Source organism: Haliotis cracherodii, unplaced genomic scaffold (assembly GCF_022045235.1).
Source record: "Haliotis cracherodii isolate W230 unplaced genomic scaffold, xgHalCrac1.p SCAF_12, whole genome shotgun sequence".
Taxonomy (NCBI): Eukaryota; Metazoa; Mollusca; class Gastropoda; order Lepetellida; family Haliotidae; genus Haliotis; species Haliotis cracherodii.
Genome location: NW_027266267.1, coordinates 27,362,276 through 27,390,274, shown reverse-complemented (window position 1 = coordinate 27,390,274; position 27,999 = coordinate 27,362,276). Strand labels below are relative to the sequence as shown.

The following is a 27,999-nucleotide window of genomic DNA, read 5'->3' as shown; positions in this document are numbered from 1 at the left end:
CCGTCAAATAGCTAAACAAGCATACTGTTGATTCTGTTTGCTCTTCTGGGGTTTGGAGTACATGTCCTCAATATTCTCACTTGTGTCCTGAGGGTTATCTGATGCGGTTTTCTTCACTTTGTTCACCTTGGTATACCCATCTATGAGAAAAGTAAGAAGTGTGTAAATACCAATGCTATACTTTCCATACAGACATGAATATATTCGTTCTCTTTACAGACCGATTCCTTGGTCTAGTGGTAGAGCGTCCGCCAGGAGAGCGGAAGGTCCGGGGTTTGATCCCTCGCCTTGACATACCAAACGACGTTAAAAGATTGTACTTTGCCTGGCGCTCGGGATTAAGCGGCTAAATCAAGTACTTGTCGGTTCGGAGTCCGTATATAATGTGTGTGAGTCACCCTACATGTTCTATTTACACAACTGCCAAATGTTCTTGTTGTTACAGTTGTGTTGACACAATACAGAAACAGTGATCGTTAGATGGGTAGGAAGTTCGTAGGCAACAGTAGTTCCAAGAATTGTCCTCGTCAAGTTTGCAACAATCTATTATTTAAGGCTCGAGGACCATAAAACTGAACATCGACAATACGTCATTATCTACGGAAGCGTAGTAGGGCCACGGTGAATTTTTTTGGCTATGTATAACTCCTACGTAGGACTTAGTATGGACTAGAATAACTATCTCCTACGTAGGACTTAGTATGGACTAGAATAACTATCTCCTACGTAGGACTTAGTATCTCCTACGTAGGACATAGGAAGTCCTTTGTAGGAGATAATAAGTCCTACGTAGGAGATATTAAGTACTACCTAGGAGATACTACGCCGTACGTAGGAGATAGTGATTCTAGGCCATACTAAGTCCTACGTAGGAGATAGTAAGTCCTACGTAGGAAATACTAAATCCTATGTAACAGATACTAAGTCCTACGTAGGAGATACTAAGTCCTACGTAGGAGATAATAAGTCCTACGTTGGAGATACTTAGACAAAAAAAACGTGGCCCCACTACGCTTCCGCAATTATCTGACTACACGCTGATTGAAAAATATGACATTGCTTTCTAGACGATAAAGGAACGGCAACCTGGTGTTTGGAAATTGCGAAACGCCTGAGAAACTGTATTGTCTTTATGTTCAGCCATTTGATAATTGTGTTCAAAGTTGTTCAATGCGACTTGCCTACACTTGTTTTAGACCTTATTCGGATTCAGTGTAACTAATGGCCTCTGACATACACACCTGTATTAAATGTTTCCTTTCTTTTTTTGTTTGGTGTGGCGTACACATCAGTGACAGTATGTTGGCCTGCAGGCTTCTTCTCCTTCTTCACCTGGGCGTAAACATCTGTCAACAGCAGTTATTTCAATATAATTTAATATTATTCAAAGAGCTAAGAATAAAAGACGTCAAAAGATGGTACTTGTTGTTACCCTGTCTGGCGCTCGGTATTAAGGAGCTAAAACAGGGATTGGTCGTCTCGGAGTCAGTATACAGTGTCTGAGTAGGGTACTCATGTTAAACTGCCGCATGGTATGGAAGTGAGCTACCACTATAAATCGGCTTCAGTCCAGACGAGTACAAACAGGCATACACACGCACAACATGCACGTCGCTATATATATAGGTCTAATAATCTTGATCCTTAATCCTCATTTCACCTCACCCCTAAGAGCTAAGTGTATATTAATCAGTTATTTCTGAGCAAGGCAATGTTACTTGTCTGTTTTTGTGAAGTACATGTAAGTTCATATTGGTAGAACATACATGTAGGAATTGAAACATTTCTTATGTGTTTGCATTTTGTAGAGGAGGTGATGCCTTTGATAATAACTTTTAAGACAGAAGTAAAAAGGAAGACTACTTGAGGACTCAAAGTTTTGACAGATAGATAAGTAATCTTATAGTCCTTCAATTAGGTATGCTATTTATTTTGAAGTAACACTTAATGTTATTCCAATAACAATTTGCATAAGACAAGTATTTACAAGTAGGGCATTGAATGCATTGTCACCTTTAACGACGGGGTTGTGATCTTGTATCTTGTAATCAACCGGCGCTACATCTAACGAACTTGTGTACAATAGGTTGTCCTGCATGACTGAAATATGCATGAAATGGATAATTATGTATAAGCATCCAGATATACCCACGTTTAAATAACGATTGCAAAAACAACCATGGATTAAGCCTTAAGGATATTGATGGTTTCTAAATGTCATGCTAATGTTTATCCTCCTGTTTATGTCATTATGAAATTGATCAATACATATCCTGTTCAAAATATGTCATTGGTACACAAGTGTCAATGACAATCGCTTAGAACCATACCAGTGACTTACCTATTTCTTCCACTTCGGAATCTCCACCTTCAGACAGCACCGCAGCCCTAAATGTGATATTGGCAATATATAAATAAAGGTTTAAAACAAATGTTTTAGGAGATACACAACGCTGCGTTTTCAACGTAGAGCTAGGTTCGTTGCTACTGTCGCATTAAATAGAATTTGGAACAGACTTTATCATCAAAGGGACCGCAAATCACCATGATATATACACAATCAGTTGTAAATATTTTATATGAAAGACAATGACTGAGAAGTATTTTCTTAATAAACATAGCTTACTAGTAGGTGATGCGGATGGCATATTAGCTGTTGGAATGGAAACAACTGTGGTTTCTAACAGTGATGCAATCATATCACTGCAACTCAGGTTGAGCGTGTTTTTTTAATGTTTTTCCGACTGTTGACACACAAACAAGCATAGGTATGGTCCTGACAGACCAGGGATGACGAACATGTACAGGCTATATCTAGCTTTTGATCCCACGCCCAGCCGACCCAGACACAAGCTTTGCTTTAACTCTAAACCCGAGACTAATTACCCGCCCGTAAGCACGACTGCTAGAGAGCGTTATTATTATATTCAATGGGAATTACGCTGCGCATTTCCAAAATGCATGCAAAAACATACCTTCCTGAAGGAACAATATCACGCCGTGTTTCATCCCTCACATCGTCTGGAAAAGAAGAAAATATTAAATGTTAGTATGTGAGTTGATACCGCTTTGAGGAATATGTCAATTGTAACAGATGTGGGAGCATAGCACTGCTTATTCTTCTTCCTCATATACAATTTTAATAATTGAAATATACCTCACATCATTTTGAGTGATTATGACTCTATATTACAAGCATTACCTTCGACACAGCGACGTCGTTTTCTGATACAAACAGCGACGGTAATGACAACGGCGATAACAGCAACACCTCCACCAACTGCTCCAGCTGCGATGCCAATAGTGTTGTCCTGGCCTGAACGTATCAAATAATGACTAGGTTATAAAATGTCATAGTGTCATTTATGTATAGATACATGTACATGTATGTCAGAGTAGCCTTCACAGCAACCAGTACACAAAAAGATCAAAGCTGTTGACGGGTTAATCCTGGTACGTTGCTAGTAGAAAAGACAAGATTAAACAAGTCAGCACACAGTTGTTCTAAAGAATCAAAGGAACCTATAAGATGATCGTTTTCTAAGATCTTTACCTGCTGATTAATTATGCTTACCTTTACTTCTTAGTAACTTGCTTACGTCATTTATTTTTTTAAAATGTGTTTGTTAATAAATTTGTTAAGACATTGCTTATATGATTTAAGCTTGAAGATGATAAAACGAAACCTGGATGTTTTTAATACGTTTTCTAGCTTTTCGTGTATTGTTTTCTAGCATGTCGACATTTCACTCGTTCGCGTCTATCAATGCAGCATGGACTCATTTTAATCAGCCCAGTCATGAAAATATCAGCGATACATTAGGATACTTCTGTGACGATCTATTTCTAAGTATTGAAACATGATGACCTAACAATCCAATTGAAACGAGAGCAATTCATGTCTATTCTGTGTTTCAAAAACAATCATGGTGTGTTCGCATACACACTGAACTGAATATACAGTATATGTACCTGTTGTCCCGGACGATGATATTTCTATGGTTCTCGTGGTTGGGAATGAAGTCGAACGTGTTGATGTTGCAGCAAATGTTGTTTGAAGTTGCGTTACATCTGCAATGACGTGTTTTCACCTGTCAGTCTTATTGCATCACCCTTTCCATTTATAAGACACGGTGTATAATTCTATAAAAACTATACATTCTGATACACTGTCAATGTTGCCTTTTTCTGGATGGTGTTAATATTTAAATATTTTCACATTCCAAATGCAGTAAAGCAATTAGAAAGTTGAGTCGCATAACATATTATCTTATCCACATCCCATCACTCAATATGAAAATACGACTTCACGCTTGGAAACATGATATAAATCCAATGATGGGGGACCCTTGCCCTGATTTTGATTATATACTGTAAATGTATATCGGATGATCTCTCACGCACGCACGCACGCACGCACGCACGCACGCACGCACGCATATATATATATATATATATATATATATATAATACGCGACTCAAATGCTGAAAAATAATATGTGAAATCCAAAGGAAAAGCAATTGAAAAAAGTAAGACATGTTTAATGATTCACTTATCATCATCATATTGATCATAGTGAAATACGAGGGTAAGAGTTCTGTATATTTCAAACGAAGCTGATTCATTGGATTTTTTGTGGATTTTATATAGCTATCAGCTTCTCCGAAATCAAATGTAACTTGTGATTACTTAGGGGCTTACATGGGTTATGTAATTTATGCCAAAAGCTGATAAGTCTTTCATAAATTTGCATATTGAGTGGGATCCTACCAATTGCAAATTCGCCATACATTTCCAACTTTTTAATTTTTCTCCAACGTATAAGGATAATTTTGATTTAACTGTACCCCGCCAAATATAATAACATTTGGTTTTGCTATTTTGACATCCAATTTCAATTTACCACATTAACAGTAGAATGCATTTAATGCGTTTTGCTAAGATAATGGATCGTTCCCAAATAATACTGTCATCTGCATATAAAAGTAACAGAAATTGAAGGCAAAACGTTGCAGTGAATTAGTCAGCAGTTTCTACTGTAACACAAATGCATTCAGTTGATACCGGAGAAAATTCAAAATCATTCAGAAAGATTGAAAAGAGCAGGGGTGATGAATTTTCACTCTGACGGACAAAGAGTGACTAAGAGAGAAGTCTGAAATTTCATTGTTATACTTTACAAATGACTTAATATTATATTATTGTGCATATTTCTTACGAAGTGTGAGACATCTTCCCTCTGTATCGAGATCTAGATCCGCCATTTTAAACTAAAGACTGGCCCTCCAAACTCCGTCAAATGCTATACAAAGATCTATATATGAAAGCGCAGTATCTTTTTCTTTATATATATATAATGAAAATATCAGCGATACATTAGGATACTTCTGTGACGATCTATTTCTAAGTATTGAAACATGATGACCTAACAATCCAATTGAAACGAGAGCAATTCATGTCTATTCTGTGTTTCAAAAACAATCATGGTGTGTTCGCATACACACTGAACTGAATATACAGTATATGTACCTGTTGTCCCGGACGATGATATTTCTATGGTTCTCGTGGTTGGGAATGAAGTCGAACGTGTTGATGTTGCAGCAAATGTTGTTTGAAGTTGCGTTACATCTGCAATGACGTGTTTTCACCTGTCAGTCTTATTGCATCACCCTTTCCATTTATAAGACACGGTGTATAATTCTATATAAACTTTACATTCTGATACACTGTCAATGTTGCCTTTTTCTAAATGTTCTTAGTATTTAAATATTTTCATATTCCCAATGCAGAAAAGCAATAAGAAAATTATGCCCCATAACATATTATCCTATCCACATCCCATCACACCATTTGAAAATACGACTTCACGCTTGGAAACATTATATAAATCCAATGATGGGTGATGGTATTGATGCGGTATTGTTGTATCGGACGACCCTACACACACAAACAAACACACACACACAAACACACAAACACACAAACACACAAACACACAAACACACACACACACACACAATACGCGAATCAAATAATGAAAAATAACATGTTAAATCTGACGGATCCATGGGTGTTTGGTACTTGTTATTACCCTGCCTAGCGCTAGGCATTATGCGGACAACTGAAGGACTACATACTGTGTGGTGTAATGTTGCACCTCGGTATGGAAGTACAATTATCTTGAACGTGACATTTGACTTTTCGCCACACCTGACCTCGCTCCTTCATTGTGTCCCAGTCGTAAATATGTATTTTAAGAAAAACAACTATCCCCCAAACGCCTGGCAGAAACCTCTTGGTATATGTACGTGACACAAGTTAAGCAAATACTGGAAAATTGTATTGAGAAATCTGACTGAAAATCAATTAAAAGGGAAGACATGTTTAATGACTCACTTATCTTCATATTATTACTCTTGTGGCTGTGAACTTTATCCACACACTGCCACATAGATCCATTGTCTACGGTAGAGTTTATCCTGAGAGTCACATTGTGGTGTGTGCTATCACAGCTTGCATTGACTCGTTTTGACAGGTACCTGCAGAAGAGGTTATGGTTGAAAACGCTGGGCCTGGCGTAAGGCGGTGTAGTGGTGAAGACGATCTCACCATCTCTTTCCCACTCAATATCTTGTTTCCCCGTGGTGATATTCCTGCAGATCAGCGTGAAGAGTTCCCCGTCTGTTGCTGTCAAAGGGAAACTTGCCAGGACTACAGAACCTGATAAAATTACACATACAAGATATTCACAATCGTAGGAAGCACAATTCACTCAAGTTTGTACATGAATTCCAAAATGATGTAGAGGGATAAAAGTGCTTTTCTTATTTGTAAGCAATAAATATTATGTTATTTTCACTATTGATATAAGGCAGGGCGGGACAACTTAGGAATGGCCAGGAGTCCGAACTTGACCACACAGAAGGAAGCGAGCTACAAAAACATGTTTTATATCATTGGAAAGATCTCGAGGAGACGAATCCAAATAATGTGTGTCCCAGTGTGTACACATGTTTACAAGCTCAAAAATTGGCTCAGAAAATGCATTACTGCAGAAATTTCTGGCAGAATTTTTTTTTTCTGCAGAAATTTCTGGCAGTATTTTTTTTTTCTACAGAAATTTCTGGCAGAATTTTTTTTTTTCTACAGAAATTTCTGGCAGAATTTTTTTCTGCAGTAATATTTAGCAGGATTGTTTAAATTCAGGAGAAATAAGGTTCAATCATTGGATAGTTTAATCTGGAGTTGCTTTAAATAACCTTTTTCCCCAAAAAAAAGTTTTAGTTCACATGATTACAAGCACAAAAAATAAAACTAATTTCGTGAGATCTTTCAAAAACATATTTATTCACATGCTATATTACAAGACATGTCCTTGGGCGACTTTGCACTATGTCTCATGGGTGAGGCGATGTTTCCAGCGATGGGTCCTATCACAGAAGAAAATAGCTGTATAGATGAGTGGATCCATATTGTCTAATATAGCATCAGATAAATTGCAGCCTATATGCAGCTTAGAGTTTACAATAGAGCCTACGGCATAAGACGTATAATGAATGTAAATAGTCTACTTTACTTACGTTTTCTTCTCAACATACTTGAAATGAATTCTTTTTTTCGTCTGGTCATTGAAACCTATGTGCACATATTCTGAAAAGATATGAAAAAACATTAAAATGCTTTTCATTTCAGTAATAAACACATTCCACATGCCTTAGCCACATGAACAATGTAAGAGAGGTGAGGTGAGGTGAGTTGAAATTGGGTTTAACGTCGTGTCCAAGATTAGTGCACATATATGGCGGCGTGCATGCACACGTGTGTGTGTGTGTGTGTGTGTGTGTGTGTGTGTGGCTGCTTGTACTAGTCCGGACTGATTCTAGCCCACTAAAATACCATTCCGCAGTTTAACATGAATACCCTACTCAGTACACAGTACATGACTCCAAGCTGACCAGTCCCTGTTTTAGCTCCCTAATGCAGAGCGCGAGACAGGGTAACAACAAGTACCATCTTTTAACGTCTTTTGGTATGACGAGGCCAGGGATTGACAATGTAAGAAATTATTGATGGTATGAAAATCATTAATCATGTTGTAATCTGTGTGAAAACTTTTATAACTGATTATGTTTATGCTCTATCTTTGTATTCTGCTTACCTCTAACCTAATCTTGTTTGTTGATAGCCACTCGTCTAAGTTGTAGCCAGTCCAATGTAGGTTCACTTTCTCCTTTTGGACCGATAATATTTTGGCTTTATACCTGTATTTGTTTTATAAAGATAAAAAATAAATCATGATTGAGGCAGAAAATGAAGGATAACATGAATTTCCATTTTCACTGTTCTGTAAATAGCTTTTGCCCCACTGACATTTTCCCAGAATCTATTATTAGCAGATGGAAAACACAACACTACTGGAATACAAAGTGTATAGAAGTTCTTTTAAAAACAATAAGTCAAACCAACCAACTCAAACCACTATGCACTTCCTGTCAGAAAACATTTAACTGCTATCACATGTCTCCCTAATTTCGATAATACAATAACAAGTTCTTTTCAGTAACTATAAGCATGAACTGGACTTCAAAAAGAACATCAAATTATAAGAATCATACTACTCAGATGCTACTAACATGTGTTAATCTGCATGTCATCACATAAAATGTCAGCTTAAAACCCAGAGGTTTCGAAAGAGATGAAAACTGGAGTTACTTGGCATAGGTTGTAGCTGGGTAACAGATGGGAATCATCAGACAGAAAGGACATATGTTATTCAGCATAAACTCCAGAAATGGTTCCGTAATGAACACAAATGTCATTTTCACTACTGCCGCAATGCATTTATGTGAGCAATTTCAAGAGTCACAAAAAGTGTGATCCTTCAAGCAAAGTTTCTGTTTCAAAGAGCTAAAAAGTTCAGATGAAATGCCTAGTATGAAAAAGGGGGACGGACAATTGATTTTCAGTCAGGAGAGTTAAAGCAATTAATTGATATGAAATAATAAATATTGATACATAAGGAAGATCATGATCCATCAGTATCTTAGCAAATCGTTGCAATCTGAACATAATCATAAAAAAATACTTGTGTGAAACGTGATGAAAACAATTCAATATATGAAATTTCCTTCAACAATGCAAACAGTAATTACATACCAAAAGCCATCCTCCTCAATGCCTCCACAATCATGCCAACATTGAATTTGCAGGGGGACATCTATGGACAAAATCAGTGTTATATGTGTTTATATTAAAGCATGGTACTAAGTGGACAAAGAGGATTCAGTCATTTCTGTATATTCTATTTTGAATTTTTCAATTTATATTTTAACAATTTAAAGCAAAGGCATATCAGATTGTTTGAACTGGATACTGATAATTCATATCTTATACCAGATGCTGTATGACAAATAAGCCAAATATAAGGGAAGAAAGATACACAAATACAATCCACATTGTATTAACACAGTGCCTGTACCATTGCCTGTGTTAATTTCCAGTTTTTCACAATACTGATCTTGCTATAGGAAATGTGGTGATTATCATTTGGATAAGACAGTGAATCATTAGCTCTAATCTGAATGAAACCCATGTGGATAGTAATGTTGCCAAGGATCATAATCAGGGTGAGTCATCAATTTCAGTTATAGGCATGCACAGCAACAGTGTCCATGGCCCATGAAAATCCACATACATATATACACTAGCATATGAACGTGTCAGTTACTGCCCATTATTTCTACAATCTGCTCACCTTTTTATTGTGCCGCCTTCTTTGCAAGTATGTCTCAACCTGAAAGAGAATCAAACAGTTGGTTTACATATATCAGGAACTATCTACCATTTTTAACATATTAGGGTTTAGTCAATTAACTATAAATCAGTTACATATATATTAACTTACCATTTTCTCAGTTTGCACAATCTTAGATGCCTGAAAATAATAGGTCAGATTAATTAGAAGCATAAAAGGTCATAAAAAGATCCTAAAATGGGTCCTTTTTATAGAATTGGTACTTAAAATGTAGTCTACACCAAAACAAACAATCAGGTGCTTGATCAGTCTGCCTGACATGTATTTGACATTGATATTCCTTTTCTATGACCTGGCACTTAGTTCAGAGAAGATGACAAACGGAAGTTTTATAACTGACAGATAGATTGAGGAACATTGCAGTGAGAGCATTTATTTGTGTTAAAAAATTAACTATTACCAAAAACAACATTGTATTCATATTCAAGACATGCAGTCACTGAGCCTTACCATCACAGCAATAACATTACTTTTCAAGCTAATATAGTAATTTATTTAATATACCGGTATGTTGTTCATGAAATGATTAAAGTTTAATTACCTTTCAACTCTTTTGTGGTGCTCTTCCTTTGTAATGTATCACCTGAAAATAGTAGTTTTTCGAAAAGATACCCTAGTAGGTACATAAAGTTACATAAATTGCATACTTCTCTTATCATAGGTATTCAAAATAGCTTATTTGATCATGTGGATCATAATAACTTTCAGTTACATACATGTAGTAATATTTTAGTATAATTAAGAATAACAAACCATGTGTACACACAATGTTTAATATGCACTGTAAAATGAGGTCAAAGTAGTATCAAATCTGACAAAGTACTTACTGGAAGATCCTGGCATTCCATGATGGGTAGATTCTAATAAAAGAAACATATCATATGGGTGTATGGTTCCATAATATGTTACTCACTAGTCAGTTGAACTTCTCAAACAATTAACACACTTCACTTCACATTAAGTATATGCAGATACATGCAAAAAGAAAACTGCTGAATATTGGGTCAAAATAGCTTTATAAACTTCTGGCATTTTAAGTCTATGGCAAGATTAAGTATACGGTCATAAAGAAGTTAGTGAGTTTAACACCGCTTTTAACAGTATTACAGTTACATGTATATTGCAGCGTGTCAGCTTAATGTGGGAGGAAACACCGAAGTGATGCAGGTCTCAGACGTTTACCACTTCGGTGAAACCCACGAGCACTGGTATGGTGCTGACAAACCTAGAACCGGGGCAAACCTGGAGTCGAACCCACTATCATAGGTTTCTGGTGTTCCCAGGGGATGCAACTCTGTACAGCGAATTGCGGCGCCATAGATGAATAGGCCACCTCGGTTACAATAGTATGCAAACTTTACAGGTACAGGTGGGCTATCTGGGTTTCTGTTTCTGCTTTACTAACCTCATGACGTTCCTGTGCTGATTCCTCATGGAGTAACCCCTGCAACATAATGTCAACGTCAAACTAATTCGGTTGAAAAATGTACATTTTATATAAATGACATTTTTTCTGAGGATAAATAAAATGCCTAGTTCAGACTATCCACTCAAAGAATCAGCAACTGGGCTTCATTGCTCATCCAATATTAGGAGCCTGTACATGTCATGTAGGTTGCTGTTGTCATCATGTCACCGCTAATGGCCTCATGACCAAGATGAAATAATTAAGTAATTGTCCCTGATAAGCCCCAAACATAAAGTAAAAGTATTAGCTCATATGAGGTGACATGGTTCATTTTCATTGAGTATGAATTGTTGTAACTCACCTGAACTAGGGTCACTTGTAGGTCCTGGTCATCATCATTGAATGCATAAACCTGTAATCAAGACAATGCAACAAATACAGAGGTCCTTATCATATATCTCTTATTTTGTAGGAGAAGATAGGGCTCTTATGCTACTGAACTGGGGAATTGCAGGTTAGAATTGGTCCACAGCAACCTATGTTGACAGTGTCATGGCATGGTGGCATGGATTGTTGCTCATAACAACAATCACCGGACCAGGCTGTCTTCAAATGGCTTGAATATTGCCAAGTGTGGCATTAAATAACACGAGGGACTGAACTTGTCATGATATACATAATGCACAAACCACCCAGAGCGCCATGCGGCCAGCCTGGTACAGGACTAGGCTGCTCCTCACCACTGACACCAGCTGATCACTGCGCCGGAATATATATTTGGCGTTGCTGTTCAATTTCGAATTTCCGATAGGCCTGTCTCTACTCAAGAAAATAAAGAAATGTCTTGAATTTCCGACAGCATAACCTGGTGTCCGATCTTAAAAAAGTTCGGAACGAGTGTGAAGCCATGATAAGAAATATTATTATTAATGATTGAAGCCACCTTCCCAAATGTGTGTGCTGCATAAGCTGGAGTGGTTCCCCTTTGATTTTCCAAAATATGAATCGACAAACGAAAAGAAAAGTAACTCGGCCACCCCAGGGACTAATGATATTTTATCATTATTGAAGTATACCGTATACAGTCTGATTGATGAGTGACCAGGTGAAGAACCAACACCCTCGCTAAACCCTCCCCCCTCCCCATAGTAGCACGCTCACGGTTTGCAATATATACAATAACATACTAGATGCGAACTGTTTAACTGACAACTGTTAATTGGTATTGGTCAAGCCTCGGTGAATTTGCTTTTGGAGTGTGTGTGTGTGTGTGTGCATGGGGGGAGAAGGGGGGGGGGGGGCGGGGACAAGTCGAAATAAGGATAAGATAATGATCACATAAATTTTATTGGAGGCTTTGAAAGTTGAGGATCGGCGAAGCATGATAAAGGTGGCGCTGATAAACAATACCCTTCGACCACGCGCGCGAGACAATGTATCACCGTATGAAGTGACAATACCCGAGAAAATTTAATTACCTTGTTGGCAGGAAGTCTGGCGGCACAGTACGTACAATATGCATCGCGTGGGTATTCCAAATCGTCCCCCCCCCCCCCCTCCCCCAGCGCCAGCTTTGATGGAAATGTGTTGATTTTAGGAAAACATTAATACAAATTTGTTATATTCATAAACATCAGGCCTTAATAGTTATTTTTATCGAAATAATTCGAACGTTATAAATAACAGAGTAGCTCGCATGTAAATTATCTAAATACTGCATGGATTGGTAACCGTGTTTTCACTTTCACCGATCACCACAGGCAAATTCATACAGCTACACAAACACAACAAGTGTCGCCATACAGCAACAACACGTAGACAGTATACAAGACATAATAAAACCACAGGAGATGGATCTATCTCCTTTTCAGATTAGTTTGTTTGCGTATCTTTTATCAAAATTGGTAGAAATAAATACGCTACACTTAGACTCTTACAAAACGCGTTTCGCATGTCAGCAAAGCCACACATTTAAATTGTATATTTCCACGTTCTAGGGTCGGCGTATCCAGAAATAAAACAATAAATATTTTGACGACTTACCTGTATCGTAACTGCAAGACGGTAACCAGACGTAACATTGCTGACTGCGCGTGGTTCGGGATCTTTGCTGTGGCTGAAATAAAGAGTGCTATTTTTCACAGAAAGAGACCACGTTGCTTGTGCCATTGTGCAAAGACTTTTCAGGAATGCGAAGGTACTATTCTGAATATACACGAATATATACAAGTCACAAGACAAAGAAGGTATTTACATGAAAGATATTTCAAATCTCGATGTTAGAGACCCTGAGAAATGTAGATTTAACTGAATCCAATCCAATCAAGTGTTACTACCATTCATTACAAATGGATAATACGATATTGCATTATAGAGAGGGTAATTATAGCTACCTGAAGGAGCAACCATTTGTCCACTCTTTGAAGTTGCCGCCAAACCGGACGCGTAAATGTAACTCGCAAGAACACTGTGTACACAGCTTCTTTCTAAATTTGGAGAAGCGTAAGTGTGTTGAAAGAACAATATGAATGTAAGTCAGGCATGAAGTTGCACGGAGGAACCGACTTGAGACTTTATAATCCGACAGTTGTTCATACATGTTATTTAATGCGTGATTGGTATTACCGCTTAACATGTAGGTTTGTATTTATAATAAAAACTATTCGTTTACATTTGCGATACAATATAGAATGTTGAAATAGTTTTGTCCGGATAGCAACATAACTGTTGCATAGGATATGTTGATTAATGATAATACTATATGAAAATTCCTCGAGCTGACTTACACTATGGATAGTGTACAAGACAACAGTTATAGAACATCACGTGTTAAGGTTGATGGAAACGGCAAAATATTTATTTACAATATATGTTTTTCCAGGGGAAGAGCCTGTTACAAAGTCTATGTCTAAAAAAAGAGTAAACTCGCTCCTTGTCGGACAAAACTAAATGTAATTAGGATAACTACCTATGTACATTATCAGTGGATTACTTGAATTAATATCAAATTGTAACCTGAGATGCTGGTGCCAAACCTTACAACAGACTACGTGACCACCCAGTGAACACTCAAGGGGGCGTGATATACACCCTTGTGTTTGATTTGCAAAACCAATCAGCCGTGGACGCCCGACCATAAAAATGGTGTATAAAGATTTAACCCTACCGTGTGCGAAATACGCATCAGTCGAAAAGCGCACGTTAAATCTCCAAAGTAAGTAAGTTTAACCCTAATTACGTATCGTTAAATCTTCGAGAACGTTCAGTCAGGCGGTCAAACGATAACTATTCAACAAGTAGGTAAATCACATCGAAAACCCAAGTTCTGGTCGCAGTGAGAAGCTCTGGATGCCTAAGCAGGGTTCACCAGCTCTGCTTCAACAACGTTATCATGGGTAAGGAGCATTTTATTCTATTTTTGTACACCAAACACTGTATATATCTTGAATAACGTTGGCCTTCTGTTTGTATCATGGTTTCTTTATGAACATATTCATCGAACATGTTGCTACCCATTACAGATATTACAAACCTCATCAACAGTCAAGACAGACACCTTTCTTCAAGAAATCTGCCCAAAAAGAAAAGCACTGAAATTGGTAAGTAATGTTTATGTGCAATATGGTTAAATATAGTTCATTTATTGCATCAGCAATATCAGATAGAGTTGAGCTACGAACGCGAAAATAAACATGTCAGGCGAATGTAGGGGTGAGGTACTCCATCGGTCTTGCGTTTCGCTGGGTGTTTTTACCATCACCGGTGGTGTTGCCAATTTAAATTTCGTTTCGGAATCTAAGCACGATGCATGATTTTTATCAAAATTTCAACATGAGCTAGGAAAGGAAGAGCCGAAGAGCCAGGGCTCTGTGAAAGTACGCGGATTGTGTAGCCTATATATGGCTTCACGTGACATTATATTGGTGTTACGTACGTAGTATACCAGGTAAGTGTTGCCCTCGTTGCCGGCAAGGCCATGACTTAATTAGGGTGTGAGTTGGTGGGTCGCTCGGGCTACTCTGTGGTGCTTACACAGTAGGCGTGGGGCTAGGCAAGTTTACGAGACACACTGTCGAGTGATCCTAGTGATAGAATCCTTTCTTTGTTTTTTATAGGACATGTCGATATCGAATTCCTAAAAGCCCTGGAATAATGCAAGATCTATATTAATAATTGCTGTTTCCAACTGGATACATGTAAAAGTGACCTTCAAAATGGAACCGAATTTAGCATGAAAACAAAATTCAATAAACGTAAGGGTTTGACAAGGAGTATTATGGATAAGACCTGATACTAATTATATACAGACACTACCAGTAGTCTAAGGCATTGCAATTCACCCTGCAAAGTTGTGTCCCTTGGGCACGCCAGAAACCTATGGTTGGAATCCCGGTTCGTCCAATGTTTCTAGGTTGTCAGCACCATATCTGTGCTCGTGGCTTTCCTCCCACATTAAGCTGACACGACACGACATAACTGGAATACTGTTAAAACCGGTGTTAAACCAAACTCACTCATTCAAGACTCACAACTTTATCGTTGATCCAATGTTTTCTGGTGCGTGTGGGGCTATGTTAGTGATGAGTCACAACTGTATATTTTAGGTTACCCAAACATGCATCATACATTTTTATTATAAAACGATATGTCATATTATCACAGGAGCAGTAATCATAACATACAAATAGGTTGACAGCATTGATTGCTAATTCCTATGTAATAAGAACGTGAAGGGGCCCTCACAAGCAGGTGTGTCACGTCTGATTACAGGTGAATGGGTTGTCTGATTACAGGTGAATGGGTTGTCTGATATGGTCGTGTATGATAACACAGTATCACATGCTGAAAGTAATTAGTGCTATTGCACATACACAGTATCAATGAATGTATTTTTTTTAACTATTGTTTCATTATTACTACCAAGCACACATTTGCTATCTGCATAATAAACCTAACTTATTTCTCAGTAATTTACAAACAAGTTAAACATTATTAATTTTCATTGAAATAACTTGTTGATACAATAAGGCAAAACCTTCACATACGTATATGAATAGACTCCATTCTCTATGCAAAAGCCAAAAGTTGAATGTTGTGCTTACGAAAGGTTGGGAGTGTCAGATCATATGTACCTGGTAACTCTTTTGGGGACAAAGTGTCTTAAAACATAACTTAGGATTTATTCATGTTCAAGGCATCTATTCTCAAATCTCACAAATCATCATCCTTGGTACATAGTTTTTCAACCAAAATTTTGTGAAACAGGAATAATCTTGTGAAAATAATAACATGTTTTTGCTCCCTGAGGTAACAAGGTTATCAAAAACATTGACAAGAATCATTGATCACCAGTCAGAATGTGGATAAGGATTAAGGTACTTTGACAGAATCATTCGTTCTTAAAATCGCGAAATCGTCATTACAAAGCACATCGATAACAGAATTGCGTGGCATAAATTGTGGTTGTAATACAGATGGGATCATGCACTATGAGAGATTCAAATCCACACATCTGTTTGTTTTTATGAAGGCTCACGTTTTGCTGTTGTGTTTTATCTCTGCCTGTTTATTTGTCTTTACTGTTTTAGTTCAATTTAATATCCATTTTGATACAAATATTATTAAGTAAGTGAACTAGCCACAAGTTCAAAACATACTTTACATTACTTGTTAACTTTAATATGATATATTGTGTTTACATGTTTTAAGTTTGGCATACTAAAGTAGTATGCATAAGAAAAAGACAATGAATAGACATAGTCTGATGTTTGTCAGGTCATTCATACCATTCAGTGTATTCATATTATTATTTCACAAGGGGTTTGTCAGCTAGGTTAAATGTGAGTTTAGGTAAGCGGACAAAAAATCATGTTCATGACTGTCCATCAGTGTAAAATGCATTAAAAAGTCTATTAAAGTGTCGTCACTAACATTGATTTCAGATGTAGAATACGACTTATCTTGACGTGCCTATTTTAAAGTTTTATGATAACAAGAATTTTAAATGGAAGAAATTCAGTAGTCATTGTTAGGGTTATGTAAACTAGATAAATATCTAAATAGATATTTGTAACTCTTGAGTTAAATCTGATAATGATTAACATAACATTCTATTATACAAAATGTTTTTTTATGGAAGCATGTGTACAATGCATGAAAGACAAAGTTGATATTCACGAAAAAAATTTTCAGTAGTGAAATCGTGAGACAAATCAACAATAATTCTTTTTCACAAGCAGTGCTATAAAAGAGATGTTTAATTGATGCTTTATTAAATTTTTGGATAACCATTAACATTTCAAGAAATCTTTAATCTTAAGTTGCCCCTGCACATCCTTAATGTTTGTCTGCCCTGTTTGCTGATCCCTAAAAGATACTTACATTATATTAATGGCAGATTGCCTTCCAAATATGATGTTTTTATTGGTAATTCATGTTTTATATAAAAATACACATTATAACTTATTTCTACTTATGTCATACAAAAGCAATAACTGCTGATATAGGTTTAGGGAAAATGAATGTAATTTAATAACCAACTGGATACTTTTTACATTATTATTTTAGGGGCGCTCGGGTAGCCTAGTGGTTAAAGCGTTCACTCGTCACGCTGAAGACCCGGGTTCGATTCCCGACATGGGTACAATGTGTGAAGCCCATTTCTGGTGTCCCCCGCCGTGATATTGCTGGAATATTGCTAAAAGCGGCGTTAAACCATACTCACTCACACACACACATTATTATTTTAACTGCCCATTCAAGCAACAACAAAAAACCACACACTTGCGATTCTTATGTCAATTGTTTAAACTTCAATATCATTTAAAAATATACACTTGGAAATAAAAAAGTTGGAATAATTACATCAGCTTGGAATAATTACGTGAGATAATACTGTTTTAATATCTCAAAGGTTTAATTTTTTTATATACAGCAACATGCGAGCGCGACTGTAACACTGATGCAATTATAGGATCTATAGGCTACATGTATCTGAGAGAATGTGATTAATCTTGACAAATGTTGTATGATTTATTCATCATTCTTGTTGTGAATTTCAACCAGTTCCGAACACTACAGCTGGGGCACTGACAATATGGCCCAAAACATACAGTTTATGTTAAGTGCGCACGACATTGTCACAATACTTAATGATAGAATACCATTTTGAAAATACATGACACTGATCTTATTGCATCACAGTTTTGTGAGATGTTTGTTTATGAATGTTTTTTGTATGGCATCATCAAAATGTTTAAAAATCAAGTTTTCATTAAAACATGACATTTTCAGTATTACATGACATTTTCAGACTAACTAGTGTCTTTAGACTTGAAATTAATATCATTCCCATGTTACTGTCACTTTATCTAACTCTATTAATACCTATATATATGCTACCAATTTTATTCAGTATATCAGGAGATAAAAATACTGTGTTTTCAATGTTTCTCTTGTAACCTGTAAACTGCACTAAATTGAACTTGGAAACGAAAACAGAGAATGAGGTTTCAAATCTTAAATTAAGCATGGATAAATCTACAGGTAACCGTGCTCCACATTAAAAACATGTTGTGTTTATGCTTGTCGTAAGAGGCGACTAACGGGATTGGGTGGTAAGGCTAATTGACATGGTTGATGCTTGTCAACATATCCCAATTCATAGATTGATGTTCATGATGTCAATCACTTTATTGTCTGGTCCAGACTTCTGTACAGACCACCGTCATATAGCTGAAATATTGTTGGAGTGCAGTGTTAAACAAGAAAGTGAACAAACAAACAAAATCACCGACAGTGGTGCTGTATATGCTTAAACAGTTTGTTTACACATAGGTCAGGCATTGAAAGCATGTAGCACAAAAACTACCATGAAGTAGGCACCCCAAAAGAAAATTAAGCTAGCCACTAGGATGACATATCACTCACTGTGACACAAAAGATATGACGTAACATTTCGAAAATGAAAAGTGCCAATGTCAAGCCCTCTGTTGTCCTCAAAACTTGAAATTCATTCTCTCTGTAGATTTTTATGGTTTTCTGCACAAAATGTATTGCCACACATCCTTTCAATATTGCAGTGAAACTTTGCATGTTGTATCCTATAAATATAAATATTTTAAAATGCTTATAGACAATGACTGTAAAAAAGTACTACTTTATAAAATATTAGTTTCCGTTTCAAAACAGCCTTTTTAATAAGAGGGGGATTATTGTGATTTCATAACCTGATTGTCCAATCAGAATCAAGTTATTTCCATCAAGTATTTGTGGGAAATCAACTCATCAAAAATGGAATTGGAATTGACTGCCACTTAGCCGTCTTAGATTTAGAACAAATATTCTCCAAAACTTCAAGTGTGTTGATGCCATAACAACAATATTGATAAAGCTATTTACGGCCATTACTTCTAAAGTCATTTTTATTTGAAAGGTGATACATGTGCTGTAATTTTAGTGCTCTAATGAAATCCAGTATGTAGAGATTGTAATGGGGATCATCACAGATTCTGTTTTCGTAATGTTTTATATTTTGACCATTACATGCCCTTAATTTGCACTCTCTCAAAATGCAATTCTTTGCACAATACAAGTAATCTTCTCAGAGACCACTGGACAATGAAACTTTACCTGATTGACAACCCCAATTTCTTGAATTGGAAATTCACCCATAACTCTGTTATTGCTCAAAATAATGACTTGTTCCTTTTCACATTATAATGACATAATAATTCTTCCAATATTAAGGGTGTTTTTCACTTCTTACTCCTCGGTGTTCGGTTCATGGTTCAGCATCATACACATGCTCATGGGTTTGACCAGTGGTAAATGTCTTAGACCTACATCACACTGGGCTTTCCTCCCACATCAAGTTGACACGCCGTGATATACCTGAAATACTGTTCAAAGCGGCATCTAACCTAACTCACTCACTCATTCCAGGTGAGCGAGTGTTCATGTGCCACAGTGAATAAAAGAAACCATAATTATTATAAGGAAGTATGTTGCACAAAGTTATTTAATTAAATGTTACATCCAGTTTCATAGTAAGTCAATTTGTCCATGTGTCTCTGTAACTGATGGCAACCAATGAAACAACACTTTCAGTACAAAAGTTCCCCCAAAGTACTAGTTACATGTGTCATAAGCCAAAATTAGCTGCCCGCTGTGGCTCATTGTATACTCCTGAATGGAATTTGCTAATATTAGCTATATATATGGCATGCATCACAAAAGGTCTTCAGCAACCCATGCTTGCCATAAGAGGCAACTATGCTTGTTGTAAGAGGCGACTAACGGGATCGGGTGGTCAGGCTCCCTGACTAGGTTGATGCGTGTCATCGTATCCCAATTGCGTAACCTGATGCTCAAGATATCAGTCCCTGGATGGACTGGTCAAAACTCAAATATTTACAGACTGCTGTCATATAGCTGGAATATTGTTATAGAAACAAGCAAACAAACACAACAATAAGTTCACTGCTGCATCCTAGCAACAGTATTTTTGTAAACAAAAAACTAAACCAAAACATATATTACTGTCTACATATCCTATTGGTAGGGAGTTATGTAGATTCTTATTTAGAAACCAATGGAGCTTAGTATCCACAGTGCACATATATGGGTTATGTTATTGTAGTTTGTCCAGTATTATTAGGAAAGGATGTAATGGGATTTGTTTTGTAATGGGATCGTGCCATGTATGTCAAGACATTTGTTTGTACATTATATTTGTAACACACGTTTAGAAGGATAGAAATTTATCTTTGTCTTAGCTAAATGCTTGGTACGGGCCTGTTGAATAAATTCGATGTTTGTCTGGTAGGCTTGTCTAATTTTGGAGGCATTGTGGATTTCTGAGAATGGAAATTGGCAATTGTTATATTTGTATGACTATCCAATTACATTAAAGTTGCAATTTATGTATTGTTCAAATATTTATTTGACATTTCCAGGACCAGTAAAGCTGCAAGATTTTGTCGGCCAGTCAAAAGTGGACGCTGCAATCCAAGGTATCACTTTTAGTGCTATCATGAAGATAGTTATCAATGAAATTATTGGTATATGATTCCACATACAATATCATGTATTGTGTATTTATTCCTTGAGGCTATACTATACAATTCAAAGTAAATGCTGAAATCACAGCAGTGGTTAATATTTTTATAATTTATGTAAATTATTTTAAACCACATTAGAATTGTTTTGAAACAAAAGCATTTCATGTCCAATTGCTCATCCCCAGTATAAAAGAATCTGCACACTATGTTGAAACTTGAAAAATGCATAAGATTGATTTTTCTCTCAATATTCTCAATACTCAAATCAGTATTCTGTAAATAAACAAGTTTTGTACAATTTGATTTGTTTTCATAGTGCTAATACTGATGTAAATACCATTTTCAGGTGAAACTTTCTTTCTCATGGTGGGGCACATGCATGAAGATTTGGATCAACTGTTTAGTGTATTTGCAAGGGAACTTAGACAGAAGCCTGCAACAACCCACGATGCCCTCCTTCAAGATTGGGGACATCCGGACACCCACCACCAAGCTATCAGACTTCAAGCCCTTCATGCCTGCCCCAAAGGAAGCGACAACCCTCCCAACTAAAGTTCAAGAGGCAATAGAGAAGAACAATGAAAAACTGCAAAAACAATCAAAGGTAATTTCAATAAATATTGCATTTCTTTTGAAATATGTATTGTGATGTGTAATATTAGGGTTAGTCAGCGTTACTTAGAATATGTGTAATGTGGGCAAAGAAACAACCCAACTTCATGAGGTTACTATTTTTGCTTTTATTGTATAGATGCACTGTGATTTTAATTATGTTCTCATATTCTTTACATTTATTTTATTACTTTCAGATCACTCTGACAAAGCACCGAAAACGAGCGTCAGTATCAGAACAATAATGAAGGAGCAGCAAGTATTGCTGAAATGTACATATTTTTTGTCTAAGCTATGTGGCTAAGATATTGCCGAGGATTGCATATATATATATTAGATGAGATGTGCACAATGAAATTTATGAAACAATATATGCAGTTATATCGTAAAATCTTGGTTGTGTTCTTTTTTTTTCCATGTCTGAAGTTAACCCTACTTTCAAAGTACAGTATATCACATGTAGGTTGTTTCTTTGAATTTCAACAGGGGATTATATATTTGGTTGGCCCCATGGAATAATTATGAAATTTATTTTTTGAGAATCACATTCACCTTTAATGTTGTACACTTCAAAGTCGTAAAAAGGCCATTGAAGATGGTCACTGAAATTCTCATAATAATTTAGATAATTATACGGTAAGCTCAAGGTTCAAGGATTTGCATCTGTCTAGTATACAAAGGTATGAGGCCAACATAATATTATTGTTCCATTGTTTAATTCGAGTGACGTCAACTTTTCCTGATAAATTTGGTAAATATAATACCAAGATAAATATATTCAATTGCTGAATTCAATTTAAACTCTCCAAAGATTGATGCTTGATATTACTGCAGAAAAAAATTCTGCCAGATATTTCCCTAAGAAAAACAAATTCTGCCGGAAATTTCTGTAGAAAAAGGTCATTTAAAGCATCTCCAGATTAAACTATCCAATGATAGAACCTTATTTCTCCTGAATTTAAACAATCCTGCTAAATATTACTGCAGAAAAAAATTCTGCCAGAAATTTCTGTAGAAAAAAAAAAATTCTGCCAGAAATTTCTGTAGAAAAAAAAAATACTGCCAGAAATTTCTGCAGAAAAAAAAAATTCTGCCAGAAATTTCTGCAGTAATGCATTTTCTGAGCCAATTTTTGAGCTTGTAAACATGTGTACACACTGGGACACACATTATTTGGATTCGTCTCCTCGAGATCTTTCCAATGATATAAAACATGTTTTTGTAGCTCGCTTCCTTCTGTGTGGTCAAGTTCGGACTCCTGGCCATTCCTAAGTTGTCCCGCCCTGCCTTATATTCTGTCTCCTTTTAGGCTTTTACAAATTCAAGCTTATCGTTTTGTTGTTTTTACTGCCTCTAACATTTCCAAGAGCTAATTCATACGGTGAAAGAAAGTCGCTTATTCATTTTATTGACCGTATTAACCCTGAAATACTCTCGGCATATTGGTACCCTTATAAATAAAGGCAAATTGAGCTGGATTCTATCTGTAGGTACCAGACGCTATATATTTTCGGTAACTACCGAAACACTTCGTCAGGTTTAAGACGGGCGCTGTGCTACTTTATGGAGAACCAAGTGAATGAGGACGCACTGTAGTCTCTTCTTCACTCAGAAAGGTGAGGTGAGGTGAAATTGTGTTTAACGTCGCGTCCAAGATTATTGCACTTATATAGCGACGTGCGTGCACGTGTGTGTTTGTGGCTGCTTGTACTAGTCCGGACTGATGTCGATTTATAGTGATAGGCCACTGAGATACCATGCCGCAGTTTAACATGAATACCCCACTCAGACACAGTGTAGTGACTCCGAGCCGACCAGTCCATGCTTTAGCCCCTTACTGCTGAGCGCCAGACAACAAGTACACTCTTTTAACGTCTTTTGGTATGACGCGGCCCGGGATCGAGCCCCGGACATTCCGCTCTCCGGTGGAAGCTCTACCAATAGACTACGGAGGAGGTCTCACTCAGAAAGAAGTAGCCTGTGACTTTGAATATATAACTACATACGTTCTTATCAACTTGTTAGAGACCTTGCATTTGGGGGTTTGAAACGTTCATTTCAATATCAAATAGAAAAATTGACACTGTGATAAGTTCAATTACAATAATATGTTTTGTATTACACAGCATACTAAACATATTAATACTAGAGTTTTTACTTTACGACCTTCGCCAATTATTCAAAATTCGGTATTGCGAAAAAGAGTTCTTCAACAGTATTTGACTTAGAACCTCCAACTGTCGTTAGTTCAGTGCAAGAACCTGCTTCACCTTTAAACGAGAGTATCTGACTCCAATACTTAAATATAACATAATAATATACTACACAAAGTTTGCTAAGGATCACGCTTTAAAAGGTAATACGTCAAGGTTGTGTACATCTGTGGACAATGTTGTGGGAAGATATGCTTTATGAACGAAGTCCGTTGTCAAAAAATCAAGAAAACATATTCCCTGTCCAAACAAAAACCTCTCAGAAGCGTGTATGTCATCCAGCCTAGCACCGTCGTCTCATGATCCCAATAAGTGTCTGGAGGGTTGCCAGATTGTTTCATCCTTCATGTAAAAGCATTGCCGTGTTCCTGTACAATTGCCGGATGGACAGGACGTCGTGAGAGGCGATCTGCAGCTCGTTCCACATGATTTCCATTGGGTTAAAGTATCGTGACAACTATCGCTTGCTCTAATTTGGGATCAACGCCCCTGGCACGATGTGGTCGTGCGTTATCGTCCTTGGGGATGCAACTCGGTCCGATTGTACAAGCATACGGTCTACGTATGCATCTCAGGATGTCATCCCTGTTGCACACATCTGTCATCGTGTCCCAGCTCTACTGATCCCGCCCCAAATCGTGATTGTGTGAAGCCCCCTCCATATCCGCCATGTTCGGCTACGTTGGAATCCTGAAATTGTATACGCCACACTCGGGCACGACGACCTGTGAAGTTTAGACAGTATCTCGATTCATGAATGAAAATTACTTGAGCCCAGACCTCGTCTGTCCAATTTACGTGATCTTCAGGCCTGCCTGTAATGTCGGGTCAGTGAGATGCGAGTGCATGCCCTCCGTGACCGGAGACCAGTCGCACGGACACAATTACGCATTGAGTTGAAACGCTGTCGCCACTGATGTTCCCCACGCTATTTCCGAGTGTGGTGGCAATCACGAAGTGATGACATCTTGCTGCAATCAGGAGAAGCCATTCGTCCCGCTGTGTGGAGGTACGCTGTCGACCACCTGCATGTCACTGGGAGCTGATTCAAACGTCTGGTATCGATTCTGTGCCCTTCTGATCACACTTTGGCTGACACCAAAAACATATGCATCGTGACGTTGTGACGTGTTCTCTGATGTGTCTACGTGTCTATGTTAATCTCGAAGAACAAGCATCTCGAGCGGAATGAAAAGGTGCATTGGTTGGACTGCTTTACAGTCACATAACCAAGCACGAATACGACGATTCTTGGACAACGGTGCACCTATTTCTTTTATAAAATATGAATATAATTCGTAAACAATTTGCGATGTTTACCCACAAATGTCAATTAATATACTCAACAACAAAAGTTCCCGTGACACTAATATTTTAGTGTATTTTTTAAACAAGTAAAGTTTGGTTTTCAATATTGTAGTGCACGTATGGAATCAAGTCACAAAAACGCAACTGCTACGGAAAAGCATGCATTCTATGCAAATATTGACTTTTATGCAAGCCCCATGCATTTCACTACCCAAGAATGGGTATAACAACATGTGCGTTAACGGGATTCCATATGCATTGTTTAGCATCGTGCTGACAACAACCACTCAGAAAAACAACAAAATTACGCAATTATTCAACATTACGAAATGCCACGCCTATCCGAAAATGAGCGTCTGCGAGCCATTGGTATGCTTGAAGAAGGATTGAGTGAACGTGATGTTGCAAGACAATTTAACGTCCATAGAAACACCATTTGGTGTTGATGGCAACGTTGGCAATAGACGAATGCAGTCAGAGACCATCCTCGGAGTGACAGGCCACGCGTAACAAGACAACTGGATTCGAACAACACACCTTAGGAAATCGATTCAACGGTGACTGCAAGAAGCATCCTTGGCCTTCAAAGAATACCTTCACAAACAGTACGTCGTCGCCTCAGATGTGCAGGGATTGTCGCCAGAAGACCCGCCAGACGTCCCATTTTGACAGGAAACCACCGTCAAGTCTGGACGGCCATCCTGACGAGTCTCGTTTTCACCCCAGCCACAGCGATGGACGGATTCGAGTGTACCGACGTCGAGGTGAACGTTACGTCAATCATTGTGTCATGGAGGAAGATCGGTTCGGGGGCGGCAGCGTTATGGTATGGGGTGGGATTAAAGCGAAACAGGGGACCCGTTTGATAGTGATAGAGGGAAATCTCAATGTCAGCGCTACCGCGACGAGATCATCAGCCCTGTTGTCCCGTTTTTGCGTCGTCATGGCCCAGGCATTACCTTTCAACATGACAACGCCCGGCCTCATATTGCTCGACTTGTTCAGGATTGCCTTCAACAAAACAACCTGATCTCTCACCAATCGAGCACGTGTGGGATGAGATGGATCGGCGCCTTCGACGTAAACCACGTGTTCCACAGACACTCCAGGAACTTCGAAACATCCTCCGGTAGATATGGACAGATATCCCACAGGACTGTGTGCGACGCCTGGCCCATTCCATGAGGCGAAGATGTGTTGCTTGCGTCGCAACCAGAGGTGGACACACACGCTATTGACATTTTGGCATGTTCATGTTTTTTTTATGAAATCACGCATTTTCTTAAGCCAGTATGTCAAATGAAGCCATTTGAACACTTACATCAGTCTTTTATCTGTTGCAAAACGAAATTGTTTCAGATTTGGTAAAAACACATAACTTTGCATTAAATCTTATTCAATGTCACAGGAACTTTTGTTGTTCAGTAGAGGTATTCGTGTTAAAAACATGTCAACAGATGATTTCGTTATTTATTATTAATGCATCAACATGATAGCAATGTTTAAAAAGTGGCTACACACGTCTGCACGAAGCCTTCCAACCTCTGGATCCGAGTATGATACTTGTCCTACCCGTGACTCAAATGACAAACACAAATTGAATGAGAGTATCTGACTCCAATACTTGATAAGTTTGAGTAACAGATCTTGAGATTGGACCCGTGCGGAATACGTGTAAGTCTCTCACACATACCTCCACATGGGGGGCACGGGTGGCCCAGTCGTCTATGGCGCCACAATTCGATATGGGGAGTTGCGTCCCTTGGCACGCCAGAAACCTTTGATTGTAGGTTCGAATCCAGGTTAGCTCCGATTATGTTTCTAGGTTTGTCAGCACCAAACCTGTGATCGTGGGTTTCACCGAAGTGGTAAACGTCTGAGACCTGCATCACCTGGGGCTTTCCTCCCATACTAAGCTGACACGTCATCTAGAAAACCCGTGATTGTGGGTTCGGATACCGTATCGCCCCAATTATGTTTCTAGGTTTGTCAGCACCATATGTACACGTTTTAAGGGGTTTCACCAAAATGGTAAACGTCTGAGACGCCGTAATATAACTGGAATAATGTTAACAACGGCGTATAACCAAACTCCAAAACAAGACCCACTTACTTGAAACCGTACACATAACAATAAACGTTGACAATATACAGTGTGAATCCCATTTCTGGTGTCCCCCACCGTGGTATTGCTGGAATATTCAATTGGCGTAAAACTATACTCACTCACAACATACACACGGAAAACAATTCAGCTCCTCTTATTATATATTTCCATATTAAAAAGCCAAATCGGATCGTGTATTCAGTTTCAAAGAAACACATTCTCTTAAATTTTCAATGTGACATAATCGCGTACAGAAACTGTTATCTAAAGACAGTTTTGTACCTTTCCAAGCGGACATATCGACATTAGTTTGTGTTTTCTTCCCACGACAAGGTATACTCTGGACTGTAGTGATAAGTTTAGATAGCTCAAAGTAGATTTTAAAAACCTGTAATTCCAACTTATACCCACCTACTTGTCCTGTGCAGCCAATGAAGAACAGAAGCAGGAATCGGGAAATCCGTTTCATGATCAT

At 37.7% G+C, this 27,999-nt stretch overlaps 2 protein-coding genes and 1 long non-coding RNA gene across 4 annotated transcripts; 1 reads left to right on the top strand and 2 right to left on the bottom strand.

Moving 5' to 3' along the window:
- Window positions 1-3: 3 nt before the first annotated feature.
- On the bottom strand, window positions 4-27,999 carry LOC139457251 (uncharacterized). Its single transcript, XM_071238662.1, has 10 exons — window positions 27,936-27,999; window positions 6,398-6,721; window positions 5,531-5,629; window positions 3,973-4,071; window positions 3,203-3,316; window positions 2,976-3,021; window positions 2,342-2,388; window positions 2,014-2,100; window positions 1,242-1,346; window positions 4-140 (listed from the first exon to the last, which is right to left on the bottom strand). The coding sequence occupies exons 1-10, from the start codon at window positions 27,997-27,999 to the stop codon at window positions 4-6; spliced, it is 1,122 nt and encodes a 373-aa protein (XP_071094763.1).
- LOC139457746 (uncharacterized) lies at window positions 7,338-11,640 on the bottom strand. The gene is made up of 10 exons (XR_011652628.1): window positions 11,585-11,640; window positions 11,221-11,259; window positions 10,643-10,675; window positions 10,357-10,398; window positions 9,906-9,935; window positions 9,756-9,794; window positions 9,158-9,218; window positions 8,160-8,262; window positions 7,582-7,651; window positions 7,338-7,431 (listed from the first exon to the last, which is right to left on the bottom strand). It is a non-coding gene; the product is annotated as an uncharacterized lncRNA (long non-coding RNA).
- Window positions 14,461-22,115, top strand: LOC139457745 (uncharacterized). Of its 2 annotated transcripts, XM_071239096.1 has the most exons (5): window positions 14,461-14,618; window positions 14,745-14,822; window positions 21,180-21,236; window positions 21,631-21,888; window positions 22,094-22,115. In XM_071239096.1, the coding sequence occupies exons 1-4, from the start codon at window positions 14,615-14,617 to the stop codon at window positions 21,834-21,836; spliced, it is 345 nt and encodes a 114-aa protein (XP_071095197.1). In that variant the 5' UTR covers window positions 14,461-14,614; the 3' UTR covers window positions 21,837-21,888; window positions 22,094-22,115. The 2 variants fall into 2 exon arrangements, 1 of the variants encoding a protein (XP_071095197.1); XR_011652627.1 differs by lacking the exons at window positions 14,461-14,618; window positions 14,745-14,822; window positions 22,094-22,115 and adding an exon at window positions 14,941-15,169 and having other exon boundaries at window positions 21,631-21,660.